Here is a 27,065-nt window from a genome sequence, read left to right on the forward strand (position 1 = left end):
GCTGCTCAGGAACCCCCGTCCAGCTTACAGCAGGCACAGCCAGGAGGACTTGCAGAGGAAACAATTCAAAACCTTTGCGCACTTTATGCTGATAAGTAAAATAAACAAAATAAGTGGATAATATTCTTGGAGATAACCTACTTGCACCCAATTTGGGCACGAAGGTGGAGATATTCTAGATTACCACTGGACATCACAGCTTGCAGAACTGATCAAAGGAGTAATAAGAACTATCAATATAATCACACTTGCAATAAAATAAAAACCCGAGGATTTCTCCTCTTTCCATTTTGTAATTCATTCAGCTAGGAATCAAAAGTTCATGCACTTATACAAGAGCAATAAAAAAAATTAAATATTTATTTTGAATAACAAGCTTCAGTTCAAGCTGCAATGTTGGCAATGTAGATTTTAAACACAGATCACAAAAGCGTGCACAAAAATGTATTTGAGCAAAGAACAAAATAATACTAAGAATTATACTAAACAGCTGCTGATTTTAAGGAAACAAAAAAGGCTTGTAATCACTATACAAAATATAAAATGTATTAAACACTACCATCCACAGAACAGAGGTTTATTTTAGTTTGATTATATTTAAAAATTATTTGTGTAGTTATTTATATAGTGAATCGTAAATGAATATTATACAGTAACCTCCTTTTGGTCTGCAAAACCTTTGTTGCACTATAGCACATCCAATCACATTGCAAAAAAAAAAAGAATTATTTTTCCTTACTATCAATAAAGAAAACAATCATTGATAATACAGTAAATATCGTCAGGTCTACAAATAATGAAATTAAAAATGACTCCTTCGACTCTGAAGCGCTTTCCATGCAAAGTCAGCACTTGCTCGTTTACAGAGTGCACTACCAAGCAATGTCCAGGGTCGTAGATGCTCTTGGTAAGACTAAACCTTATAAAAAAAATTAAAAAAAAATAAAAAAATCAAAGATTGAATGTAATCATGCAACCCTCTTACTACTGGGTATACCCACTGTGTCGCTTATCGATTTATTGCCTTTCTGGAATATCACTCAAGGCATCAAAATTAGACTTATGATAAATATACATATAATGAAAGGACACAAACTGCTATTTGACACTACTACTGGTAATGTCTGTGCTACGTGAAAGCACCTTTAAAAAGAGCCTATGCGGCAAGAGATAAGTGTCTAAAGATTCAAAATGAATCAACAGTATTGGATAACAATATAATTCTCAACTCAGAAGCTGCCTCAAGATTAGGTGCATCTTCAGTTAATGTAACAGGAAAAAAAGGCAATGGATTTTATTTTATTAATTGTATCCACTCATAAACTGACCTAAGGCCACCAGATGTGCAGACACAACAAGTTTTCTTTTCTTTTTACAGTTCTTTTAAATTGTAGGATGATAAAGGAATAGATCTATTTAAAAACAAACAGCTATTTCATCTACATTAAGAGGTGGCACCAGGCGTTGGGTTCACATTCTGAGTGGCCACCTGTGGTGCGACTTCAATGATTCGTGGTTTGTCTATAATTCTGGCCGTGCGGTTGCCCTTCTCTACAATGCCGATAATCCACGCTTGGTGACCTTCGCCATATTTTGGAGATTTGATCTCGGCACAAAAACGTGCTGCCTGTTCTCGCGGTAAACAGATGAGAAGGCCTCCTGCAAAGAAAAATAATAAAAAAAAAAAAAAAAAAAAGAGCAGGGCATTAAAACATCCAGTTGCAAAGCATTTCAACCTTGACCTGCCAAATCCTTATTTAGGGAAGCACTTGGTGACTTCAGTGGATTCTGTTGAACTCGAAGGACTCCAAGAGAAGACACAGCAGAATTCTGAGCTCTCACTTTACAGAAAGAAGTTTGTGCCTGAATTCAGTGTTTAGTGGGCATGTAAATGAAGCCAAATACACACAAAAGATGTTGGCAAAAGGACATCGTACTGATGCCAACAAATGACACGCTGAAACAACACCAGCATTGTAAACCTCCAACAGGGGACTGCAAAGTGCCTCTACACAGAAACATTTTGGATAAAGGTCATATTCAGGTACCTATAACCACATATTGGCGGCAGCTGATTCTGCAAGTAATCCCATTGCCTGCAATGAACTCATTCAAAGGAGGGACTATTAGCAGAGAACGCAAATGGCAGAAAATTAAACGCAGGCTTGATCCAGTGCTCCCTGTGACACTCCTTCTGACCCCTAACAAAGAGGAAATTTTCTAACCTTTTTTAGCCATTCCCATAAGATTTTTTTCTCAGAAACAACTGAAAGATATTTTATTTACTAATGAATGCTTTTCGGAAGCAGCACAGCAACTAGCTAGCAAGCTTGCCGTTCAGCTATTAAACCTAAGAATCTAATGCCATTCTAAGAATCCCAAAGCACTGAAAAAGGTGGCTTGGCAAGTTAATTACTAGAATGAGTTTCACCATCATCTCTGGCACAAATTTCCAGGGGCCTATGAGCAAATCATTAGATGTTTTGGTGCTACCCTTTGTTACTAGAGTATTCAGCTTTTCTATATCCCTTACCATTTTTACATTTGTGCTATGTTGCAAACGTGTGAAGCACTACAACACAGAGCAGCAAGCTCATCTGCATATGCCTAATTAAACCTCAAAGCATCGTACGCTACATGCAGCTTGCGCAGCTCATGTCTGTGCTGTATTCAGTCACACAGCAGGCTCTTGTAAGGGAGGTTAAAATATCGTCTCCCATTGGAAAATGTTTGGAGAAGACAGGCAAGAGAGTATATTCACACAAATGGGATTTTGGGCACCTGCTGAGGCTTGCTTACTCTCTTAAGAGAGTTATTTTACCCAAAGTCTTCTTGTCCAGGTACAGGGCATCAGCCAGCAGCACAAGTCGTGCCACCAGCTCTGAGCCAACCCTGGGATGAAGGGCCATCTGCTGAGCCGGCCACCCTGGGCCCGGTGCCACCTATTCCTCCATAGCCCTCGGGCAGCTTCTTAGCACCTTGGGCACCTTTATGTTTGCTTCTCCAAGCAAACAGTCCTCTTGGCACTGACTAAAGACGTTTAGTTTAAAGCCATGAGGAAGAAGCAGCTACTGAACGTAAGGAATTATTTATAAGGATACGTGGAAGTGCGAAAGTTATTTCTTAGGTTCTATGCAAAGCAAATAAGTGTGCCATCCAGAATGAAGCCTATCACTCTCAGATGTTTCAAAACAACAAAAAAAAAAAACCCAGAAGCTTGAAAGACAGTGTTTAGTTACTCCAAATGTAGCAGATATATCAATTGCAAAGGCATTATGTGCCATTCCCATGGAAGGCTCTAAATCAAACTGAAGAGAAACTTAAGTCATGGTGCAAGTGAGTCAGGGAAGAGGTTTACAAGTGGTCATGCAGAGAACGTGCTAACTAGCCAGAAGGGAGAAGTAGAAGTATGGTGAAAAAGGAAATAAGAGCATAAGAATAATCTTCACTCAATCATCTTTTCCCCACACACTCACTTTCTGCAATTTTGTATCACTTGCTAACATTCTTTGGGAAGAACAAAAAAAAAAAAGTACGAAATCTCAGTTTCCAATCAAAAATCACTTCCTACTTGCTGGCTGCATCCCACAGTTTGATCAATAAAGCTTAACAGAGGCTACAGGCTACTCCTGATCAGTAGTAGGACTCCTATCTGCAGAGACTATATTTCTTCTGTAGATTGACCAGTCTCTTTAACCCTTTGGGTAAGTCCTTAAGGTCTTCCACTATGTATTCAATTCTATTTTATGTTACTGGCCTTCCCAACTGCTCTGTTTTTTTTTTTGTCCTATGGACAACTAAAAGAAGCCTTCGTCTGCACAGGGTCATGGCTACCAAGAGTTTAAGTTGTTGCAACGTGCCTGTGGAAAAAGAAGCAGCAGTGCCACTCTGCGCTGAAGCAAGCAGCTTTTCATGGTGTACCAAGTCTGAGGTCTGCTTCAGCCACGGCTGAAGACAAAGCAAACCAACTACAAACCAACTACAGACTGAATGAACAAACAGCTCTGGTGGTTTGAGGGTTTGTTGCACGCTTGTTTTGGGGGTTGAAAGGATGCAGATACTTGGTGTCTGTCCTGGCTTATCTTTTCAAAAATGTAAGGTTTTTGGTTTGGTTTTTTTTTTTTTTTTTTTTTGGTAAGAGGTTTTGAACGTTGTTGGTTTTAACTGTTCTAGTGCAAGCAGGGAACTGGACAGAAGACTTCAAAAGCAGACTAGACAAAGCATTGCAATTAAGAGCAGAGATACAAACAGCTCATGAATCCAAACCAAGTGTCCTTGCTCCTGCTAATGGCTTTCTCCCACAATGACTAACAAAAGGATGAGATCATTAGCCTTGCCTCTTGTCAGGCACTAACACAGCCCTTCTTTTCTACCCATCTGCCTATTTCCACAAAATTTGCACAAACACTGTGCGTTGTTGACATACCTCTGCTACACTAAAGATGTTGGCTGACACCAGTCAAAAGTTTATTAGCAGAGGATTGACAAAAATGCTCCCATGCATGAGTAGCTCATGTAGAGTAACTTTGTAACTTACTTCTGCAAACAGTCCCTCTAAAAACAGAATTAAGTTTTTTTGAAACTAGCTGCCCAGTTGCAACTTTAACCTTTACCAAAGAGAGACCTAAAAGAGAGAGCAAAATCATGTAAAAATTTAAGAAAATATACCATAAGCAAGAGTGCCTGGAGGATGGAACAGATGACATAATAGATCTTTCCAACACTGACTTTTGTCAACAGGTGCCCAGGAAATACGCACTGGAAAAACACAAGTCTTAAAATCCATTCAAATAGTTTTCCACTAAGTTTCTCATTGCCTGCCCACTCTGCTGAAGAACTTCTGTTCACAAATGAAGAAGCTATAGACAGCATTTCTGGAAGTTTAAGACAACAGAAAAAGAACATATCTGTATTACAGCACGAACAGCCCCGAGCAGCCCCCCAAAAGGCACCCTCACAAGTGCCTAGAGGTGCAGCAAGGTAGACGCCTGCCATCATATAAATTAACTCCAGGGGACACAGTGTGTGAACCGCCTGGGTCTGAACACTAACGAGCTATCCCAGCTCACCATGCCCGAGCTAATACACGCTGCTGCAATGTGTCAGGCTATCCAGCCTAAGCCTAAAGCCTACGGGACTGCAGTTATATAGTTTTCAGACCAGAGCTATTGTGTCCACGTGGCTATGGATCTTTCCAATATTTGGCAGACGCTGCCTTGTAACAAATCCCTATAGCTACCTCTAATGCAAGAAATGTGATGCTGTGATGAAATCAAATATACATGTTTTGAGGCACCCAAAGTTCACAAATAACCAGATACGTCTTGTTGGTTTTTCCATCATCATCTATGTATGTTGAAACATAAGCCGTTTCCAAGACACCTCTTGCTCAGTCCCAAAGAGATTCTGAAGTCAACTGTTTTCCACTTCCAAGTGCTCTCACAGCAGCGCATACACCCGCAGCAGTTTACATTCCTTCAGGGAAAAGACAGAACTGGATATCCCCATGGTGCAGGATGGGCAGCTCTGAAGACTCAAGCGCTCGGTGTGCAGCTAAACCATTCCCATGCCAACTGCTATACAAACCTCTGCCACAGCCACTCACTGGGAAGAGCATCCTGCAATTCCAGCTCTGTGTCCACGCTATTTTTTTGAGTCTTTACAATTCATAACAAATGCTACCAGCACGCTGGTTACGTGGACTCCTGGGTAGTAAGAATCTGTCTGGTGCTACCAATCTAATTGACAGAGCTTGCCAAACTGCCACCAGATATTTCTGGTCTCTGCTGGCTGACGCTGGGTTTGAACTCTTGAAAGGGTTCACATCCCATATCCTATTACACATCATCTGAGCAACATGGTCTCTGTAGGACAGAGCAGTCTGCTTAAACACAGATGGCTAAGGAACAATTCAGCAGATCATGGCAAGTTGTGTATTCACTAGGGGAAAAGTTTATGGCTCTCGCTGTGATGCTTCTTTCCAGATCTTTGGACTGTTTTGCTTCGAGGGGCCCGCTCTGTTGTGAGCTGCAGAGAACTTGGATAATACTTTTGGAGAGCAGGAAGAAGGTGGGAAAATGAGATAAGACAAAAGGCAGATTTGTACCTACATCTTCTCTGCTTCCCAAAGAAAAGTCAGATTAAAGAAGAAAAACAAAATGGAATAGGACAGAAGATTCAAAGGAAAATAAAATAGAGACTTCCAATGATCATGCTAGTCAGCAAAGCAGCCTACACTTAATAAGGCAACTTTCAAACATCAGAGGTTCTTATCCCCTGATGACTGTTTAAATACTCATCCGAAATGAACTTGGTGTCCATAGCCTGATTCTCAGTACACATCTGCTGTATTCATTGTCACTGCAAGTGGCAGCTTTATTAAATAGAGAACTCGAGTAATGAATGGGTTGGAGACCAAATTCTTTTTTTTTTTTTTTTCCTGCTAGTCACAGTCCCTTTAAGTCAGATTTCATAAACGTGAGAGAGAAAATCTATATGCTTGGATATCTGTATGCTGTGGACAGACAAGGCCTCAGTCACCAAGACTGGCCCATTCAGCACTAAATTCACACATATTCACAATAAGAAATAAAGCACCGCTCATTTGACTGGCAAACCTACTGCAGGTGGCTTTTACCTTTGAGAAAACTGTGTCAGCTGTGCTGGGATTTTCAGATATTCACTGTTCCGGAGTTAACAGCTAAGAGAAAAATAGGTTTCAAGAGAATTCAGAGGCATCACTAACTTCTCAATGCAAAATGTTCTAGACACAGCAAGGGTTTCTGTAATAGCATTTCATAAGGAAGTAGAAGGCATTCAGGACAGGATGGTGGTTTGGAAGTTAGGCTGAAGAAGTTCATTGTGAACAGTTGCGTGGCTCACACTCATTAGCTTGGCTATAGGCCAAACCAACTGTGATTTCTGAATGCAGAGCACATGATTTGTACATTTGAAATGTTATTAAATTCTAACATGGAGGTGTAGGCAAGGAAGAAGGTGATACAACCATCACCTACCTGAAGTCTCTGGACAAGTCCCGTGCATGAGGCCAAACATATTGCCGCAAGCCTTACTGACAGCAGCCATCTTAGCAAGAACAGGAAGGTTATGAATAACAAAGGACACCTCATTTCGCTGCTGCTTGGCAAGGTTTTGTGCATGTCCCAGGATTCCAAATCCTGTGATGTCTGTAGCTGCATGTGCATTAAAAGTGTGCATGAGTCCAGCAGCTGCAAGAGAGGGAGGGGGGGAAAAAAAAAAAAAAAGAAATCAGGAAAAAAATTATCAAGAAAAGCAGTGCTTCAACAATATTACACACAGTTTGAATGAAATTGAATACCTTTAATTGGAATCAGATTGGTTTACTGTTGAAATTAATAAAAAAAATAATCATGCTTCAAGGGAACTGGAATTCACCAATACTGCATGTAACCCTTAAAAAATTCAACTTGTATTTAAGGTATTAAATCATGCTGAAAAAAGAGCACCGAACTTATATTTACAAGCATGTGCTACTAATACTAGCATGTGCCACTATTAAACATGTGCTACTAATTTATATTAGCACTCTAAGAAACAGAGGTTTGCTCCAGATTCAAACTTCCCAAAGTTGAGGGCCAGAGAGGTTCTGAGCTCAGCTTTTCTTCATTAACGGCAAGGACCAGACTCATCCTAGGTTAGTCTTTTCACATCTCTTTCCCTGCCACTCAGTGCAACGATCACATCAGAACTTAAGTTCTGGACACCTAAAGTTTAAGGGCTTAAGAACAAAGCCTGCAGGTTGTGGGGGAAGGGCCCCAGCCTCCCCACCTATGCATTCATGAAATTCTTGGGCATTTGCAACTACAGAGCCCTGGGTGGGAGAAGGGCACCCCTGCATGCAGGACAATAGCTCCAGTTAAGAACATTTAAGTGTATATAAAGGTGCCTGACAAGAGTGAATGGAGAAAAACAAAACCAAGAATGTTTTGCCCTTCTTTGGTGCTTCCCAATACAAGAGTAGGACCCAAGTTCTTTTCCATAAGACAATCCTGGTCATTTATTTTTCCTGGAAGACTTCGTGAAAGAATGAAAAACCAGTGGGATGACATAACAAATACCAAATGAAAACTGAATAAATAGGGGAAGAGATATTTAACTATCCCTGTTCCTTCAACTGAGAAGTAAGGAAACACCTAATTCAGTTGTCTGCTCCTCCAAAGACACTTTGAACAAAGAAGGGAAATCCTGGATTAAAATTTCTAGGGTAAAAGCAAATCTCCCCCCTACCAAAACGGGAAAAAAAAACCCCAACCAACAAAAACGGGAAAAAAAAACCCCAACCAACAAAAACGGGAAAAAAAAACCCCAACCAACAAAAACGGGAAAAAAAAAAAAAAACAACAGGAAAAAAAAATGTGCTACATATTCCACACTTTGGGAAGCGTGTAACATGGCAGAATTAAAAAAATAAAAATTTAAATTGAAGCACACAAAAATGAAGAGCTTTTCCTTTTTTATTCTATTTAAATTTTTTTAAATCTTGTTAGTCAGGCTCTCATGAGTTCTCTAGGCACAGAAGACAAGGAATAAATCCAATATATTTCCCTTTAAAACATCCTCTAACTCACTGGGATGTTACTCACAGCACTCACATGAGTCATAATCATCTCCAGCGGCATTTGTGTTTTTGCTGTATAATTAAAAGAGGGCGTTTGATTTTAATTTGCTTGCTTCACAAACACTGAACATCAGAAAGATGGGGCAGAAGGAAGGGATAAAGAGGCTGTGTCACATTTCCCCACAGCAGTGAAATGAAATTAAGTATGGAATTGGAAAAACCCACAACCTCCTCCAACACACACATCTCTTCTTACCTGTTCTGTTCAGTCGTGCCATATTCATCATTGCTTCCTGGTATGCTAGTTCTACATCTTCTTGCGTTACCACTAGTTTGATTTTATTCCACTTTTCTGGCTAATGGATGAAATACAGATGATTCTTTTAGATTTTCAACTGTATATTTTAAAGCACACCCATACCACTTTAAAAAAATCCTTAATGCAAAAAGCACTTGTACTTTTTTTTTTTTTAAAGTTCATTTAAAGATCTATCAGGCACTAAGCACCTCAAATCTTGGTTTCAGCAGCAGAGTGGAGTGGAATAACCTACCCTAGGGCAAAGAACTCCATCAAGGCAACTCTCTGGCTTGAACTCCACAGCCAAATGAAATTTGTTGCTGTATGCTGAGATTTGTAATCTCTGGCTTCTTGGTGTTTGTTTGTTGTGGGTTTTTTTTTGTTTGTTTGTTTTGTTTTTTTTTTTTTTTTTTAAAAGAGGAAAGTCTTGATTTCACATCTGGGCACTTTGATCAAGAAAGGCCACTGATACCCACAAGTCCAGGTCCGAGGAATGTATGCTGAGGCAGGATGTAGTCACTCTAGTGAGTTAGGATTAAGGCAGTTTCATATAGTTCCTTTACAGTTTATTATCAGCGTCTCCTTCCACCCATCCTCCAGCATCTGGTATGGACTCATGCCTCCATCACATGCTAAGCAATGCTTTTCATCCCAAAATGGTCTCAGAACATTTAGGAAATGGTACCTTTATAAAGTGCAATTGTTTCATTGGAAGCTGAAATAATTCCAGATCCAGAATGAAACAAAGCAACTATTTTGCTGTTAAGAGCAACACTACAAACTGGTTTAATTTTCTTTTTTTTTTTTTTTTGCAATGGAAATATAATTACAAATAACTGAAAGTAAACAAAAATAGGATTTTTTTTTTAAGCCACTGCCACTCCACAGAATAAATGTATAGAACAAATTTATTACTAAATCAAATGTGCAAAAACTACTAAGAACTGGTATATGATGCTGCACTGAGGAAGGATCTGTCAAAGAGGCTCTTATCCTTAACAAATGAGTGCTGACTTTCAGGGGAGAACCCAGAAATGGCAAGAGGGGGAAGAGACTGGTCAGCCAAAACAAATCATTTGTTAAAGAGCAAGTAAGTATAACAGTAAGATCAGAGCTTCTGAAATTAGGTTGAACTGGGTCTGACCAATTAAGTATGAGAGAGAGCAAGTAAAAAAAATAAATGAGGCTATTACTGAGGGGACAGAATAGTGATTATTCTTACTGTGGGTATGACTGAAAAACCTGAACACTCATTCTGCCTTCGTTTCCAAAAACATGGTTCTGAGGCTGACCATGGGATGGAAACCACTCACATGATGGGAATGGAAATCACAGATGAGGTGGAAGGAGAACTCAAGGCTGAAACACAGGCAGGATACAAATTAGATGCAAATTCCTCTCCGCTATAGCACTCAGATACTGGGGTTTGTAGAGAGAAAACAAAGGCAGAACAGTTCACAAAAATCCCCAACCTTTAAAACCAAGCTTAGATTTCCAAATGGGAAGAGTCTAGTAGACAACAGCAAGGGCTAGAAAACCTCCTCTGAAGGAGTATACCACAACGACTAAAAGGCCAAGAGATGCCAGTTCCCAGCCATGGACCAGCTTAATCAGTCTACATCATCAGCCTGGCAGCCAAAGCCACAGCAAACAGCTTTATCACCCCTAGCACATCCCTGACCTGGTCCCCCGGGGCCCCAGCTCCCTGCGGACTCTTTGCAGTCTCCTCCCTTGCACCCTATGGCAACTGCTGCCAGCACCACAGCTGGAGCTCTGCTGCAACAATTGCTGGCAGCAAACGAGCAAGGAGGACAAATTTTGTCTCCATTTGGATCTTCCTTTCACTCGTCACCAGGAACTCATTCGCTACTGCTCTGTTTAAATACCTCAGCTTTTAGGTTGTTGTTTTTTTTTTTTAAATTTATTTTGCAGCCCTATTTCTCTACTCTTGTTTTCCTTTCTTGCCTTTACATAAAATTGCTCTACTATGTACCTTCTTCCACATACTTTTTAATACAAATTCCCTACCAAAATTTGATTTACAGGCAGATTTGTGATGGGTCGTTCTAGTTTCACTTTCCCTACTCTTTCACAAAACAAAGCTAAAGAAAAGGCAGTACAGCTACTCAGAAATTTTCCTACCACAAGCAAAGATATATTCTGTTTACATGTAAAAGGAGGATTGATTTCCTTGCTGTCCTCATTTTTCAGACCAGCAAGTGTTTCTGGTTGACAGTCAAGGAAATTAGAAGTACTTGATATATGTGAAAATATCCTTAATTTGCAAGTCTGTTTGTCAGTACAACAATAGATATATTAAGAAGTAAGATTATGGCCAGAAAACATACTATAAAATTGATGTCTTGTTGTTTCACTTCATTTTCATATCAAAATTATCTGAGGCCCTGATCCTTATATCTGATTGGAAAACGCAGGATTCTGCAGAGGTCAAAATTGCTAGGCCAGACCCTACGAAGAAGGAGAAAAATATTTTTTTCTTGTTGCTCATGCTTCAGACTCCAATGAAGGTTTAAGCTGGTTCTCTCCCACTTTTGCTATCATTAGCTTTGTAATTAGAATTCATCTGACAATGTAGTGGCCAACAGCCAAGACAAAGTAGATTCCAGCTCACTTCTCTGCCAGTCTATTGGCTCAGTGGTCCCAAAAGTAGAAACGATGCATCTTTTAAAAGTGTAAACTGAGCAGTTATAATTCTGAAGACACGTACTGGGAGCCAGACAACATAAGCAGATGCCAATTTTGCAGTCACTTTTCAGTTCAGTAGTTACATTTTTGCCTGAAGTAACAGATGGAAGTATGTCTACATACATAATGCTGCTAGAAATACTTATTGAATGCACAGGGTAATACATGTGAAACGTAGATATATTTCCATGTACACAAGCAGAAAGCCCAAGAACACAGACAGCAATCTTGGCCTAACTGGCATCAACAAGCTTTGCCAACTACTTTGGCAGGTGGAGTAGGGCATAATTTTACCCAGGGTGCTAGTCTGTTGTTCTGTTAGTAAACAATTTTGTTTATTACAGCAACGCCCAAGAACTAACTAAGAATTAGATGCAGCTAAGATGGGCTCACTAAGCACAAAACAGTAAACTGTCTCCATTCCAAGAGTTTTGCACATATGCAGGTAAGGCTGACACACCAAGGAGGAGAGAGGTGGTAGATCATTCCCAACTGAGCCCTCAGTGTACTTATTACACTGCTGAACTTTGTCATTTTGAGGTTTTGAGGGAATGAGGAAGGTGACCTTTAACTCACGCCTCTCTTCCCTATTTTTTTTTTTTTTTTTTTCAGTGTACTCACAATATCTAGCCACTGGTGGACAGCTACAGCCACTTGTGTTCCCAAGGGTTTAGTTAATACAAGCACATCTCCTGGCACTGCATTGTCTGGCCTGAAAACAAAGAATTCACATATTAATTACATAGTAAGATTCACACACACATTATTAGGAATAAGTGCTGATAATTACGCATTGATAATTTTCACAGACCCATGTATCTTGTTGCACAGTTAAAAAAACGACTAATTGCAGAATACCCTTTGGGAATCACTGCTGTGGGATATTACTGAGCAAAAAGCTGCAAACTTATTTAAAAGTGCTAATCCTTCTTTCTTGAATGTAACAATGCTTGCAGTCAGATGCACACAAAATTACGTTTTCTTTCAATTTACTGGAGATGTAAGATAGAATAGGGAAAAAAATTGACCTTGTTACTCTAGGGCATAAGATAACCATCAGTAGGATCATGAACAAATTCATTTCTATAGTATAACATGCCACAGTGGGACATTCAAAACCAGCTACTGTTAACCGGACAGAATGCTGTAAACACAGTAATTATGTAGTTCTCTACAGCCATTAATAGGATAACTGGAAGGTGGTTTAAAATGTATGTCATACTTATACATAATTTGTGTCCCAAAACAGTCTTCAATATCTTTAAAGGTTAGAAGCTTAACTCTCCTGTCAAAAGGAGAACAGGATGAAAAGATACTGGAGTATGGGGAGAAGTAAAAGGACAACCTGTTTAGAAAAGCAAATATGTACAAAAGGGATGTGGCATCTGTTGAGTGCTAAGGACAAACACAAGCAGGAGAAGGTACTGCTTTATTCATCAGGAGACAAATCACAAGATCACAACATGGTATTTAAAGGATTTTTACCATATCCCTTCAAACCAGTGCCTTTGATTGTTTAGCAATTTAACTTACATTATAAATTCATTAGGCTGACAGACTGTCGTGGCCACTCCTCCTAAAACAATCCAGGGATTTAACACTGTTTGGCCACCAGTAACAGATGTTCCTGCCTCTTCTGCTGCATCTTTGAAACCCTGGATAATTAGAGGCATCACTTTGTCTCTTTCCTAGAGATCAAAACAGAAGTCAGAGTTCCATACACAGCAGTGCTAGTCATTTCAAGACTAGTCCAGGGCTTTAATCACTCAAGCCAAACGCTCTCATGGCAAATAGTTCATGACACAAAAGCCAGCCTTAGGAAGAGGTTAGCCTCCTGAAAAGTGCACGTTAGCCCATAGAGCTACGGTTTTACAGCTCTATGCAAAACAGGTGAGGAGACACTCATATGAAATTAAAGAAATCAAAGTTCTGGAAACTCAGAACAACTATCCTGTTATCCTGTTGTTGTAATTGGGTACAGCCACAGCAGTGCAGCACAATAAGGCAAAGTTAAAAATCAAGCTGCATTTGGCCTCCACTAATCTGCGAAATTTCAGCTTACTTCCTTCAAGAATAAATATCCCATTTTGCTAGAGCAAAACAAACATACATGCTGGTCACTTCCACCAAAAAAAAAAAAGAAAAAGAAAAAGAAAAGTAATCTATTGCATTTTTTTTCTGCTTCAGAGAAAAGTTACAAAGCTGGCATACGCAAACCAGAAGTATCTATACAGATTGGTATATCAATTGGTAATCAAATGCTGCCTTGGAGCAATATTGTCCTGAACCGACAGAAGCAGGGACCCCATTTTGGTGGAGATGAAGGCATTAGGAGCAGAAGATTACAATGTCACAGAAAACCGAACTTTTAGCAAGTGACCTCAGAATGTTCATGAGGCAAGACCCATACTATGGACTGCGACATTCAATAAAACCATTTCTTCTTCAAAAGGGTTCAAACTTTGAGAAGAAAATACACTGAAAGTAAATACATTCTAAGTACGTTTAGCTGTTCGGGTCTTCCTTCAAAAGCAAGTATCAAAAATCTTACCCTATCTGTCATTTTATTGCTGATTCCAAGGAGCATCAACATGTTGTCGCATTCTGTGACCCCCATGGCATAAAGGTCACTTAGGACATTGGCACATGCTATCCGTCCCTGAAAAAGAAAAAAAAAAAAAAAAATAATCTGCAGGAGTGTTTGCGAATGTTCAGACAAATACCTGCCATGAACAAAACTTCCAGCATGAGTTTGTGCTCTGAGAGAGCTGCTTATTCCACAGGCTCCTGCATTAAGAAGCCCATCCAAATATATGGTATGATCCACTTCATGCAATGTGCCCATCTAGAAGTGGTAAGGTAAGAATTCAGCCACATGTAAGGTGAGAATTCATCCCAGCTGTCTTGGTCAACCTACTCTCTTACTGATTAGAAAGAAATCCCACACTAAGTTTAGACTTGATGCCTAATTTCAGAGGTTGAAGTTCAGCTCAAAGTCTAGCTTTGATAACAAGCTCAGATTACTTAAATCAATACGTTCCAGCACAAAACTATACACACTGATGAAGATGACTGTGATATCTACTTCACAACTGCAAGGAAGCTAATCAAAAAGCACATATTGCTGTACCTCTTCTGTATCAGAATACGTAGGAGACAGGGACCTTGAAAAGCTGTTTGTTCCTCTGCACTACCCTGGAGACCGCATCTACACTCCAAGTTTTTCAGAGAGTACTCTTCTTCCCAGAGAATACAGTTGTGCTGCCAGCACAGAGCCACACTGGGGTGCTTCTTCTGTCAGGACATCAATAAGAAGCTGTTTGCAGAAGACAGCGCGTGACAGGGATTAAGGAACTCAGGGTTCCCAGAAGCTGGCCTTGTCACCGCTTAGGAGAGCACACAGCTACTGAGGAGAGATGTCTGTCCCCTGCCATTTGTACAGTGAGGGAGATGTGTCTACTCTGCCACTCATTCAAGTGACAAGATAAGGCTGAATTTTGCTACAGAGCATGCATTTTTCTTGACTTTTGTGTGTGTGAGCATCTCCACTAACAAAAATTTGTCCAAGAGGCATGGTCATCTGCTGAACATTCCTCTGAGCAGTCATGAAGCTGACAGGACTGAGAAGGGATCTCTTGCGTTACATGAGCTTAGCTACTCTAATTTTACTAAATTAATGCATCCAAGTCAGGGTTTGTGGAGGTGTAGACCCAAGCACAGATAAGACATCAAGCTCCCTGATGAAGATGCAGAACTTTCTGATACAGGATGTGCCCTAAGGGATGACAAGATAATGTTAAAATACAGGACAAATTCTGTTGTGTCACTCTGGAAAACTCCACGCATTTTATTAAAATTGTTTTAGGTTTACCGCTGCAGAACTGTAACCAACATCTGGTATTATGATTTTAAATCTGTGCTTTTTATGAAGTTCAGAGGCAATGCCACCATGATAAAAACAACAACATGCTTAGCCAGCACCACTGGCTGTGGCCAGTAGGTCGAGGGAGGTCATTCTCCCCCTCTACTCGGCACTGGTGAGGCCACAACTGGAATACTGTGTCCAGTTTTGGGCTCCCCAGTTCAAGAGGGACAGGGAACTGCTGGAGCGAGTCCAGCGAAGGGCAACTAAGATGATTAAGGGCTTGGAGCACCTCCCTTATGAGGAAAGGCTGAGAGAGCTGGGACTCTTTAGCCTGGAGAAGAGAAGGCTGAGGGGAGACCTTATTATGGCGTACAAGTATCTAAAGGGTGGGTTGAAGGAGGATGGAGCCAGGCTCTTTTCATTGGTTCCAAGTGACAGGACGAGGGGCAATGGGCACAAGTTAGAACACAGGAAGTTCCGTTCAAATACACGGAAACAGTTCTTTACGGTGAGGGTGACAGAGCACTGGAACAGGCTGCCCAGGGAGGTTGTGGAGTCCCCTTCCCTGGAGATTTTCAAGACCCGCCTGGATGCAGTCCTGAGTAATGTGCTCTAGGCAATCCTGCTTTAACACGAGAGTTGGACTAGATGATCTCTAGAGGTCCCTTCCAACTCTGATAATTCTGTGATTCTGTGATTCTGTGATTTGGCACAATTTGGACTACAGAAAGATGCTTTAGCTGGAAGACAAATTGTGGGGAGGAGGGGGAAAGCGGAAGAAATCTAGACACATTTCCACTGTTTCCAAAATCTTACAGTCCAATCACACATCCACGATTTGTGCAAAAATGATATTATCAGGCAGTTACTTCATGTCATCGGCAAGTAGAGTAACACCTCCAAATCACAGTTAAATATAATCCCATTTTTCATAAATTCAAGAGCCTCCAGTGGCACCAGGGGAATCCCTTATATTTGGAACCAGAATATGTTTTAAAAATTTAAGTCTTGAAATTATTAAGAGCGAGTTGTGTACTATACGGTTTGGTGAATATTGGCTGTTCAGTTTCTAGGTGTTTAAGAACACTAAAGTCTGCAATTTTCCTTTTCTGGAAGGGGATTATCAAACCATTCTCTACTATCTTCAGTATTTACCAAGCAAACTGCTGGTTTATGCTCTCTTAGGAATGACGGATAAGTTTTTAAACCACACTGACAACAACTCTCTATTCTAATAGTCAGAGATCAGCCTAACACTGCTTTTGCCAACTGGCAAAACCACTATGGAAACAAATTCAGGGAGTGCAAGCCTCAAGTAGCAGAGGGAAGAACAGATGACTTGTGGACACTGATAAACACAACAGGATTCACAGAGTTCAGCCTAGCTGGGTCCCGCATGCTACCTGACCATTTACTTAGTCTCACTGAAACACAATAATCTATATGCAATACTAGGAGCTATTTATAAGGGCAAGGGATGAAGTATCAGACACCTATCCCCAGTCTTGAGTGAAGATTCTTCTTAAAAGAGCACCAAAAAGGTCCCTTGAATGGAGAGGGAAGGAAGTCAATTCTCAAACCAGTCAGTTTCCAGCTCCTGTACTCAAAAAGGCATCTCCAAAGTGCCACAAAGAAGGCCAGTACCAGTCCTATTACCAGTGGCTTGATACTTATTATGAAACTTATTTTCAATTGCTTGTAACTTTTCCAATATCAAACCGTTTAAGCTGAAAAGTCTTGTGCTGGATAAAGATTTTACAGGTGTACATCCTAGGCATACTTCACACAACACGGATTGAATGTTTTCAAGAACAAAGCCAAAGAGGAGGGGCAAAAGGAAAAGAAGGAAGAGGGTTTCTGTGTATAACCGCAAAACTTCATTTTCAATTAGGTAGTGACAGAGTGAAAGATGTTTTCTGAAGCAGAAATCTGAAGTTCAGCTGAGTCCATGTGCAGTTTTGCCTTCCTCAGCCATTTTCTAATCCCTTCTGTCACTGCACCCAGCTTGGAGTCCCTTTGCATTTCTGGCTTTCCTCCCTTGCTTCCTCTCCCCCCAGCTAGGAAGAAAGATGAAATAGGGAGGTGCAGGTAGACACTGTACAGAGAAAGGAAGAAACTCTAAATTAGGGAACACCCCCCCCCAAAACAGACTAGAATTGACTAGGTACGGAGACAAGAACAGAAGAGCAAGACACAGAGCGTGGACTGCATGTGAGTGATAATGAAAACAGAGAGTGGTAACAAACAGACATGGGTCAGGGCATCTAGACTAAAAACAGGGAAAGAAGCAGATGGAGAAGCAGGGCAGCAGCAGTCTGTCTTGAACAGAGGAGTTCAGGGCACACCCCTTTGTGCAGCCTGCACACCAATTCAAAACTCCTGAGTCTCACCATTCCTCTGTTCTTACCAACCCTCCATAAACCCCCCGGCAAACTGTATTTGGCTGTCCTCCAACTGATGCCATTTTCTTGTGTGGACCAGCAATCTCAATTGCCCCCAAGTACCCTAGTCCCTAAGAGAGTAAGGGCCAAGTAGAAGATCCAGCAGCTCCAACCCTGCTGGATCACTGCTGCTGGTATCAGCAAGAAGGCTTCTGACAGACACCCTGTTCTCAGTTAGCTGTTAAGAAGAAATACACACCTGCAAACAGATTAGGAAGTGGCATTCATTAGGAAAGAAAAGTGAAAGACTTCAGGGTTGCAAAACACCAAAGTTACAGTTGCTGGTGCATGTGGATCACAGTATAGACTGTAACTATGATGCAACCACTAAAGTTGGACTAAGGCCAAATTTACATTCTACTCCTACCACACTATCTCAAACCTCATCTGGGCACAGGCTCATCTATCCACTCCTGCAGCATCTCAAACCCTTTGTATCTCCAAACAAAACAACCCTCCTCCTTCACCACAGCCTTCTCACGCTGTCCCTCATGCATTTTTCTTACAAGGTGAGAAAAGTTTCTCAGCTGATGAAGTTGAACACAGCTGTCCAACATAGATATATGTTTGGGGGTTTGTTTGTTTTTTTTTTTTTGTTTTTTTTTTTTTAAAAACATCCTTGTCCTTGATGAGTTCCCACATGACATTAAAGCAAGCCACCTGAAACAGATTTTTTAGGAGAGCTCAACAACTCTGTACTCCAGAGGCCAGCCTGAGATCTTGGCTGCTCAGCCTGCAGAAAGAGAGCTCTTCTGGAGCAGAAATTAAAGGAGCTATGCTTGCATACATGCACAACACCTGGTCAAGCATGCTAAGAGAGAATGAGTCGGTCCCAATCTCAAACTGTGTGTCCACAACCTACCCGACAGGTCTCGCAGAACAAACAACTGCTGTGGTTTCAGTTGGGATAAAGAACTTTTTTTACTAGCAGCTGATATAGCGCTATGTTTTGGATTTGCAACGAGAAACACTTTTGATAGAACGTTGGTGTTTTTGGTTGTTGTGAGGCACTCAAGGCCTTTTCTGCTCCTCACACCGCCCCACCAGCGAGCAGGCTGGGGGTGCACAAGAAGTTGGGAAGGGACACAGCCAGGACAGCTGACCCCAACTGACCAAAGGGATATTCCATATCATGTGACATCACGCTCAGTATACAAAGCGGGGGGAAGAAGAAGGAAAGGGGGGAAATTCAGAGTAATGGCGTTTGTCTTCCCAAGTAACTGTTACGTGTGATGGAGCCCTGCTTTCCTGGAGGTGGCTGAACACCTGCCCGCCCATGGGAAGCAGTAAAGAAGTCTCTTGCTTTGCTTGTGTGTGTGGCTTTTGCTCTACCTATTAAACTGTCTTTATCTCAAGCCATGAACTACTTTTCTTTTACTCTTCTGATTCTCTCCCCCACCCAAACTGGGGGGAGTGAGCAAGCAGCTGCGTGGTTCTAGCTGCCAGCTGAGGTTAAATCATGACAGCAGCATGCAATCATATAAACAGCAGTAAAAGCATGCCTTAAAGCGAAGGAGTCACATTCAAATCACAGGAAACATGAATTCTAACATTTCTTAACTTTCATTTAATTAACACCTCCAGCAGAATTCCTTAAAGCTTTATTAAGTCCTTTTTTAAAGTTCATTTGAAGGACCAAATGAAATAAGGACAAAGAAGGAACCTAAGTCAAAGCACACAAAATTTCCAACAGGTCATTTCAACTTATTCATCTACAGGCATCGGGAAAACTGGTGTTCACAACGCACTCTGAAGTTGGCAGGTGCTATTGCCAACTACTGTCATTTAGGCATTTCCAGTTCTAACATGTTACCTGGTTATTTCAGAACCTCAAAAAGGCCAATTACAACATGGTTCTGCTCATAAGCAGAGTTTACCATCTGCTGCTTCACAGACAGCTCTTTTTCCCCCCCTTTTGGGCTTTTCAAGCCAAATCCCACAGAACAACAGAGGGAGGGAAATTTGAATAAAAGGTGGCAGTTCTCCCAACTTTCACCTATAGAAAGCAGCACTGCAGTATTCCTGGCCGACATGGAAAAGATTACAGAATGAAACTATGCCTTTCCCTCTTCATGTATATTTAGGAAAGACTCTAAATGCAGTTAATCAAACAATTAGCACTGGACATCTAGAAGAAATAGTCAAAATGCCATCGGATGGTAAGTGAGAAGCACAATTCCAATCAGCAACATAACTAACAATTAAGTTTAGCCAACTTACCATCATATAAGGATCATCCACAATAGGATAAATATAATCTGTCGTCTGGACCAACGACAAACCTCCATGTCTTAATGGAATAACACAAGTGTCCATCCCAATTCCTGCAAAGACAGAAATCCATCAGTGATGTGAGTAACTTTGCCCTTAATAATCTGTTGCTCTTTTTAAGAGAACTTACAAAACACGTCTGTGAAATACAACTCACAATACTGCCTAAACAGACACGGCAAATTCCTTCCTTAGAGAAAGCATGTAGCACAAATAAGAGGAAAACCAAGCAAAGAATGAGAACTCCTGACTGGAACAGAACAGAAGCGTAAACAGCTGAAAGCAAGAACTAAACTACAATGTTCTACAGTTTGGTGCAGCATAGTAATAGTGCATTGCTTTTAAGAACATCTGTGCTTGTACGTATGTACATTTGAAGTTAAGAGAAACTACGTGAATTGATATTGTCGAAAGCAAATAGGTTTTCCTGTCACTCCCATCTCAACAAAAACATAATAACAGTTTTAAAAGGACGTAGCCTCTCATAAAGGGCATTTCCTCACTTCAGGAGGAACAAAAAGAATGCCACAAGTCACAGCCTAGGCCCCTGGTGAAAGATGATTCACCCACTTGGAGCTTCTGCAACTGTGTTAACCTCACCTTACTTCTGAGAGGCTGAAAGGCAGAAAGACAACCTGCTAGACAGGGAAACTCCTTTGAGAAAACCACAACACCAAGTGCAGCCTGCTCTCTGACTGGGGTATTTCAAACAGAGTATGCGATATTAAAACTTCCAGACATTTGCTGCAATGCAAGAGCCTGCACAAAAGCGGCAGGCGACAAATCACAACATGCTAGCTGAGCTGCGCTCCCTGTGGATATCCTTGGGCCTTGTGGCAGTGGCAGGTAGCTCACCTCTTTCCTGGGCTGGCAGCAAGCTGCCAAGAATTACTCTGCATAACTCACAGGGCAGAAGTCTTGAAACAACTAGTTTTCAGGGAGCAGATGCCACGCAGTAACTTTTCCCCATATATTAATGAAACACACTACCTAGCAAGAGCTACAAGCCAGTATTTGGCAGTGTCCTGTACAGGGGTGGAGCGAGCTGCTCTCATCTGGGGTCCTACTGAGGACACAGAGCATGTCTGCCAGGCAGTAGGTATATTGGTGGAGAGGATCTTGCCTCAGAAGAGAAGGTCTTACTGACAAAAGCTCATGAGCAGCAATTTAGGGTTGCTCATCCTCCGCAGAAGCTACCAAGCATGATGTCCAGTGTCTCCAAGGAACTGTATATAAGCGGTTATAGGGAAATGGCTCATGTATAGAACCTGTCTGCCCTCAGTTCACCTATTCATGCCATAATCCTGCAAGACTGATTTCACTTGTGGAGTTTTCCACAACTTCAGCGGAAGTGCTGCTTAACAGACAGGCCAAAGGGCCACCATGGTCCTTCTGAGGCTACCTTTCTGTTCCACCAAAAAACTGACTAAATAAGTGAATCTGTTCAGTGAGGTGACTGAAAACAGTCCAGAACAACTCTGAGAATTAATACCAAACTTGCAGTTTCTTACTCACAGCCATATTTAAGATTGCTCTCGGTAACACCACTTGCAGGATGGAAAAGGAGCGAGGTCGAATCTGCTATTAGCAATTTTCCTCTTGACTGCACCCCAAAAAGCATGGTGCATATGCACAGGCTGTAAATTTACCTGTCTACCCCTTTCAAGCACAAGGGATCAGAAGCAAATAACATCAAACTTACCCGAAGACACATTTGTTAAAGGGATACTCACCACAAAAGTGTATTTTTAAAGAGACCTGAACTCTCCACCTTCTATTACTAACTGATTTCCTGTTACACAACATCACACCTACATATTGATGGCATTAGTCTACTTTTTACCTTTTCATATAGCTGGAGAAGAAAAAAATCTATTAGCAGTTCCATTACTGTTTAGAGCCTGTAAGTTTGTAAGAGAAAAAAAACAACAGCTAGATAATTAAATCTAAAACAAACTATTACTGATTTTAGAAATTTGCCCCATTGAAATGCTGTTGTGAATAACTTAATTTAGAAAAAAACCCACACAAATAGCGATTTGGAGATAAAAGAAGCTGGAAGTGTCCTTCATTAGGGAATATTAAATTATAGTGCCACCCCAGCTCCATACACAATTGCTGCTTAGATATTTTGTACAAAGATCGCCATTGTTTAAGCAAGAACTCGGGCTCCTTACTAATCTCTCACTGAATTCAATCTCTTCCAGAATAACGGGTTGCAACCTGTTCGTCTGCTAATAGACAATTAACAATGTTAAAATAATTTTAAATAAGGTTATTGGACACTAAATTGATAATTAAATAGCTTCAGAATAAATGCTACATTGATACTCCTTAAATTGAGGAGAAAAAAAATGATCATTCTGCACTACAAAGTAGAGATTGAATATGCAGGGCTGAGTAAACAGACAAACAGAATTAAAAGTGTCATTAAACACATTATCTACATTAATTTATCTATATGAACATTAGGTACAGTAGCTGGTATCAAAACACCTACGTTCACCCTGTTCTCCATGTAGGTGGCTTGTGCAGGTTGTTTTCCCTTACTGCTTGCATCATTGTGCAAATATCAAAGAAAAAGTGAAGCTGGCAAAAACAGAGGTCTTGGAAAAACAGCCTTTCCCAGGCAGCTTCTACAGGTGAGCAAAAAAGTTAAGTGGGGAACAACGAAAGGACTGAAATAAAAAAAATGACAACTGTGAAAAAATCGGCTCCCAGCCTCAGCTGAAGCGAGAAAGTTTTCTCTTGCTCTCTGTCTCTGACCGAGTAGCAGGGGAGAGGGGAAGGAGAGGGGAACTGCACCTGCGAATCATCTAATGGCATAAAATTCATTGCATTAATTGCAAAAAGCAATATACTAGTATAAAACTCCAGAAATTAATTGATACAACTTCACTTTACAAAGCACCTAATGGTAGAAGGGAGAAAGAGACTAACACCTAAGCACGTGCCTATCACGATGGCTATTCCTGACTGTTTTTTCTTTGTAGTTGCGTGCACTGCAGGATGTTAAATAATTAAAATAATATTCTGATATCCCAGATGACAATAAATGACAAAACGAGATTCATACTTCAGATTTCTGGATGCTGTGCATGCATTATACAACATACCATTTTCAAGCTAATTAAACAGACCACAAATGAGATGGCGTCACCATGCAGACCAAACAGAAGGATCACACATTGTCTAGAGGAGCAACTACTTACCCAACCTGGGCATAACCGCCCCCAGGAATTGTTCATCTTCCTGAAAATGGTTTTCTTGTAGAGATTCAAGCAGTTTCTGTAAGACATCCTGAGGCACTTTGCAGCCCGTGCCTTTCAGTTCAGCAAATCGAGTCAAACGGAAGCTCTCGTCCAGTTCATAACTTTCTGGGTTAAACGACTCCCGAACAGACATGGTTCTCTCGCACAGACTGCTGGCCTTTCCCACCCCAGAGCAACGGTATCAAGAATCTCTGCCAATCAGTCTAATTAAAAAAAAATAATAATTGGGAATATTAGAAATACCGACGACCTACAAGACAACAGGTTTTCCACACAGAGCAAGTTAAAAAGAAAGAGAAAAGCACTCAACATCATTCACTTGTTAAGACAGGTGGGCATATCTCACACAACTCATTTCTCTAAGACTACAAAGGAATGACTTCTCTTCCTACTTTCCAACATTTAAAACTATAACTATGCCTGGCAAATCAGAGAACAATTTTCTTTTCCAGATATGCAGCATAAGTTTTTCATTAAAAAAAGAATCTAACACACTTACCGACCTCATTTAACACAGAAGTAGTGAAAGAAATAATAGTTCCCAGAGCACTGAGGCCAATTTCCAAAAGGCAACTTGGGCCCCGATCCTGCAACATGCTCAGCAGAGACATCTGTTTATACTCAGCTCAGTGCGGAGTCATAATTTTAGCCATTAACATATTAATCTCAAAAATAAGATGCTTTTCAAATAATGGCTCTGCTTCAGTTCTGATGTAAGAAACTGAAACTCCATAATACACCTGTTCTCCTTAGGGGAAAACAGAAGCCCGGTGTTCTGTTAGTACAGGTAACAGAAGAATAAAGAGGCTGTATTTAATCAGAATGGTTTACCTACAAACACTCCAGTTTACCTTTTAGTATGTTCGCAGACATAAAAATGTTGAAGAGTTTCTTGCCTCTTGAGCCCTTTTAGTCAACTAACGATACTGAGAATACAGAGAATTGCCCATTAAAATTGTAATGTAAAAAGACACTGATGCAACTCATTTAATAAAATTCTTAACAATGCAAGTCTAATTTTAGAACGTTTTTCCACTCTGACTCACATACACCACACTCCAAAACTAATAAGAGGCCTAACTGAGACACTGACTTCTAAACAGGAACGGCTGTGATAAAATGCAATTCATGTTTCTCAGAGAAGTTTTCAGGAATTACTAAAAAAGACCTGTCTGCGGTAGTTTCTTAGAAATCAAGGATCCTGTCTAACAACAGGAAGAAGAGAGTTCAGCAGCATCGCTGAGAAAATCTGATTCTGATGGTCACGTTGTTAGGAGGTTAGGCTGAAAAGCAAAAAAACGAATGCAAGTGACTGGTACTCGCTAAGTTCGACAGCACTAAATGTAAGACAGAAATCTACAGACTGTGCAACTGATTTCCCTTATACAGCACTTATTATACAGCATGTCTGTTCCATAAACCATTAAGTCTACTTATTTATTGACTATACTTTGTAGGAATTGAAGTTTTAAGCTCCCCGAGAACTTCTGATGTGGAGCCCAACTCCCCTTTACGGTGCTTTCCCTCCTTCTCTGGGAGGCGTGGCACTTATTTAAAACAAATCTTCCAAAGCCCAGGCTCGGGCAGTAATCCAAACTCTAGTTACAAGAACGTGTCTTGGATGAGCAATGAATTCAGTTCGTAGCTGTAGTCTTCTAATGCAAGACACTAAGCACTTGCAATAAAAAAAAAAGAAAAAAAAAAAGAAGAAAGAAAAGAGATAGCGTCTGGAAAACAACCTGTCAACAGAAAGGGGAGACAAAAGCTTTTCGAGGAGGGAGATAATTTTTTTTTTCTTCGTTCTTTTTTAACACTTCGTTCTAATTAATTCCAGATATTTATAAAAAGGAGCTTGTCCCACGAGGGAAACGTTATGCTTCATCTAACTAGTAATTGCAATATGCTTAGCACCCCCTACCTACTTATATAGGAAAGGATTCAGAGGCCACAGCCTACCGGGAACTTTTTGCAGCCCTGAGGACTGTAAAGACAAAGTAAATTACGTTTCCCGGTTCGGAAACAAATACCGAAACAAGCAAGACCGTTTTATTTAATGGAAAACATGCAGCGCAAGAACACAATAACTTTTTAGTGAAGATCTCAACACAGCTGCATGCAAGCCTGTACTCCGCAGACTGCCACGGGCGCAACCTTCCTCGCAAGACCCGAGTGTCTTGTGACCGCTGGCAGCCCGCGCGGTCAGCATCCCTCCCCAGCAGAAGAAAGCACCTCGTAACCCAGATGTTTCTTACTTTAAAAGAACGGCATAATAAATATTAAAAACTCAAGTTTAACCCTTGCCTCCCTAAAGAGCAGAGAGAGGAGAGCACAGGAGCCAAAGGGGACAGCGAGGAAGGAGGAGAGCCCGGTACCTACCCAAAACAAACCCGAGAGCGGCCACCGGCCGCCCAACCGCCCGGGACCTACGGGGCGAGGGACGGCAGCGACCACTTCTCCACGGAGAGCGGCGAGGAGCGCTGCGGAGAGACATGGCTCTGGGACACCTTAAATTTCCAGCCGCTGCCTTTAAAGGCAAGCCAGGGCCTTCGCCACCGCTCTTTGTGCGGCCGGAGAGGAGGAGGAGGAGGAGGCGGCGGCGGGAGAGGAGAAGGAAGCGCAGCCCGGGCTGGCTGGCTGGGCGCAGAGGAGCCGGGGAGGCCGCGGCGGCAGCAGCCCCCTTTCCTCACCCCGCGGGGGGGGGGCGAACCCCACGGTGGGGGAGAGTGGGCTTAGACACGGGTAAGCGACACCCCTACACACACCCCAACCCACCCCACACCCACGCGGGTCCGCGGCGCACGTGCGCGCACAGGTAAGATGTCAGCCGGGGCGGGGTTAACCCCTTGCTGGCGGGGGCAGGGCGCCCGCGCGCGCGCGCCGGGGGGGCGGTGGAACGTTGGGCGCGCGCCGCTCCCCCCCCCCCCCCCCCCCCCCCCATTCGCCTTCCCCTCACGGAGCGGCGGCGGCGCGGCGGCGGGGGGGGAAATGTCGGCGGGCGAAAAATTTAACCCGTCCATTGCCGGCGCCGGGTTTTTTTAAAGCGGCGGCGCGGTGAGGCGCGCACACACACACCCCACCTCAACCGCCGCCGCCGCCACCACCACCCCTCCCTCCCTTCTTCCCCCGCCCTTCCCCCGGGGCCGGGCTGAGGGAGGGCGGCGGGGCCCAGGGGCCAGGCGGGCAGCCCTCGCCCCGGCGGTACCGCGCCGCCCCCCGCGCCCGGCCCGGCGTAACGGCGGAGGCGAATTCCCCTTTAAATCTCCCCGCCTTGCACCCCCCCCCCCCCCTCCTTCCCTCCCTCCCTCCTCAGGTCTCCCTCTTACCGGCTCGCCTCCTCGCCCTCCGCCTCCTCCCGCGAACGGGACTCCCAGCCCAGTCCCACAATGCACCGGGCGCGACGGGCTCCCTCAGCGCCGCCTGAATAGAAATGCCGCCGCCGGGCACGGGGGGGTTAAACCTCCCCCCCACCACCACACACACCCCTTTCCCGCGACTCCCCTCCCCCTCGGCGGCCGCTGTGAAATTCATTTTTGTGAGGTAATTGTCCTTGAATAACCAAAAATGCTGTGTTTGGGAGCGTTTCGTGAGGTAAATCTAGCCGGTACTGAGGAGA

The 27,065-nt window shown here is 42.2% G+C and overlaps 1 protein-coding gene across 1 annotated transcript; it reads right to left on the bottom strand.

The window, feature by feature from the left end:
* Positions 1-409: 409 nt before the first annotated feature.
* SEPHS1 (selenophosphate synthetase 1) lies at positions 410-26,804 on the bottom strand. Its single transcript, XM_082479685.1, has 9 exons — positions 26,776-26,804; positions 23,393-23,655; positions 20,130-20,233; positions 14,155-14,262; positions 13,137-13,291; positions 12,225-12,315; positions 8,856-8,955; positions 7,017-7,229; positions 410-1,659 (listed from the first exon to the last, which is right to left on the bottom strand). The coding sequence occupies exons 2-9, from the start codon at positions 23,583-23,585 to the stop codon at positions 1,445-1,447; spliced, it is 1,179 nt and encodes a 392-aa protein (XP_082335811.1). The 5' UTR covers positions 23,586-23,655; positions 26,776-26,804; the 3' UTR covers positions 410-1,444.
* Between the last annotated feature and the right edge of the window lie 261 nt (positions 26,805-27,065).

Source organism: Vanellus vanellus (assembly GCF_965231255.1).
Source record: "Vanellus vanellus genome assembly, chromosome: 1".
NCBI classification, from domain to species: Eukaryota; Metazoa; Chordata; class Aves; order Charadriiformes; family Charadriidae; genus Vanellus; species Vanellus vanellus.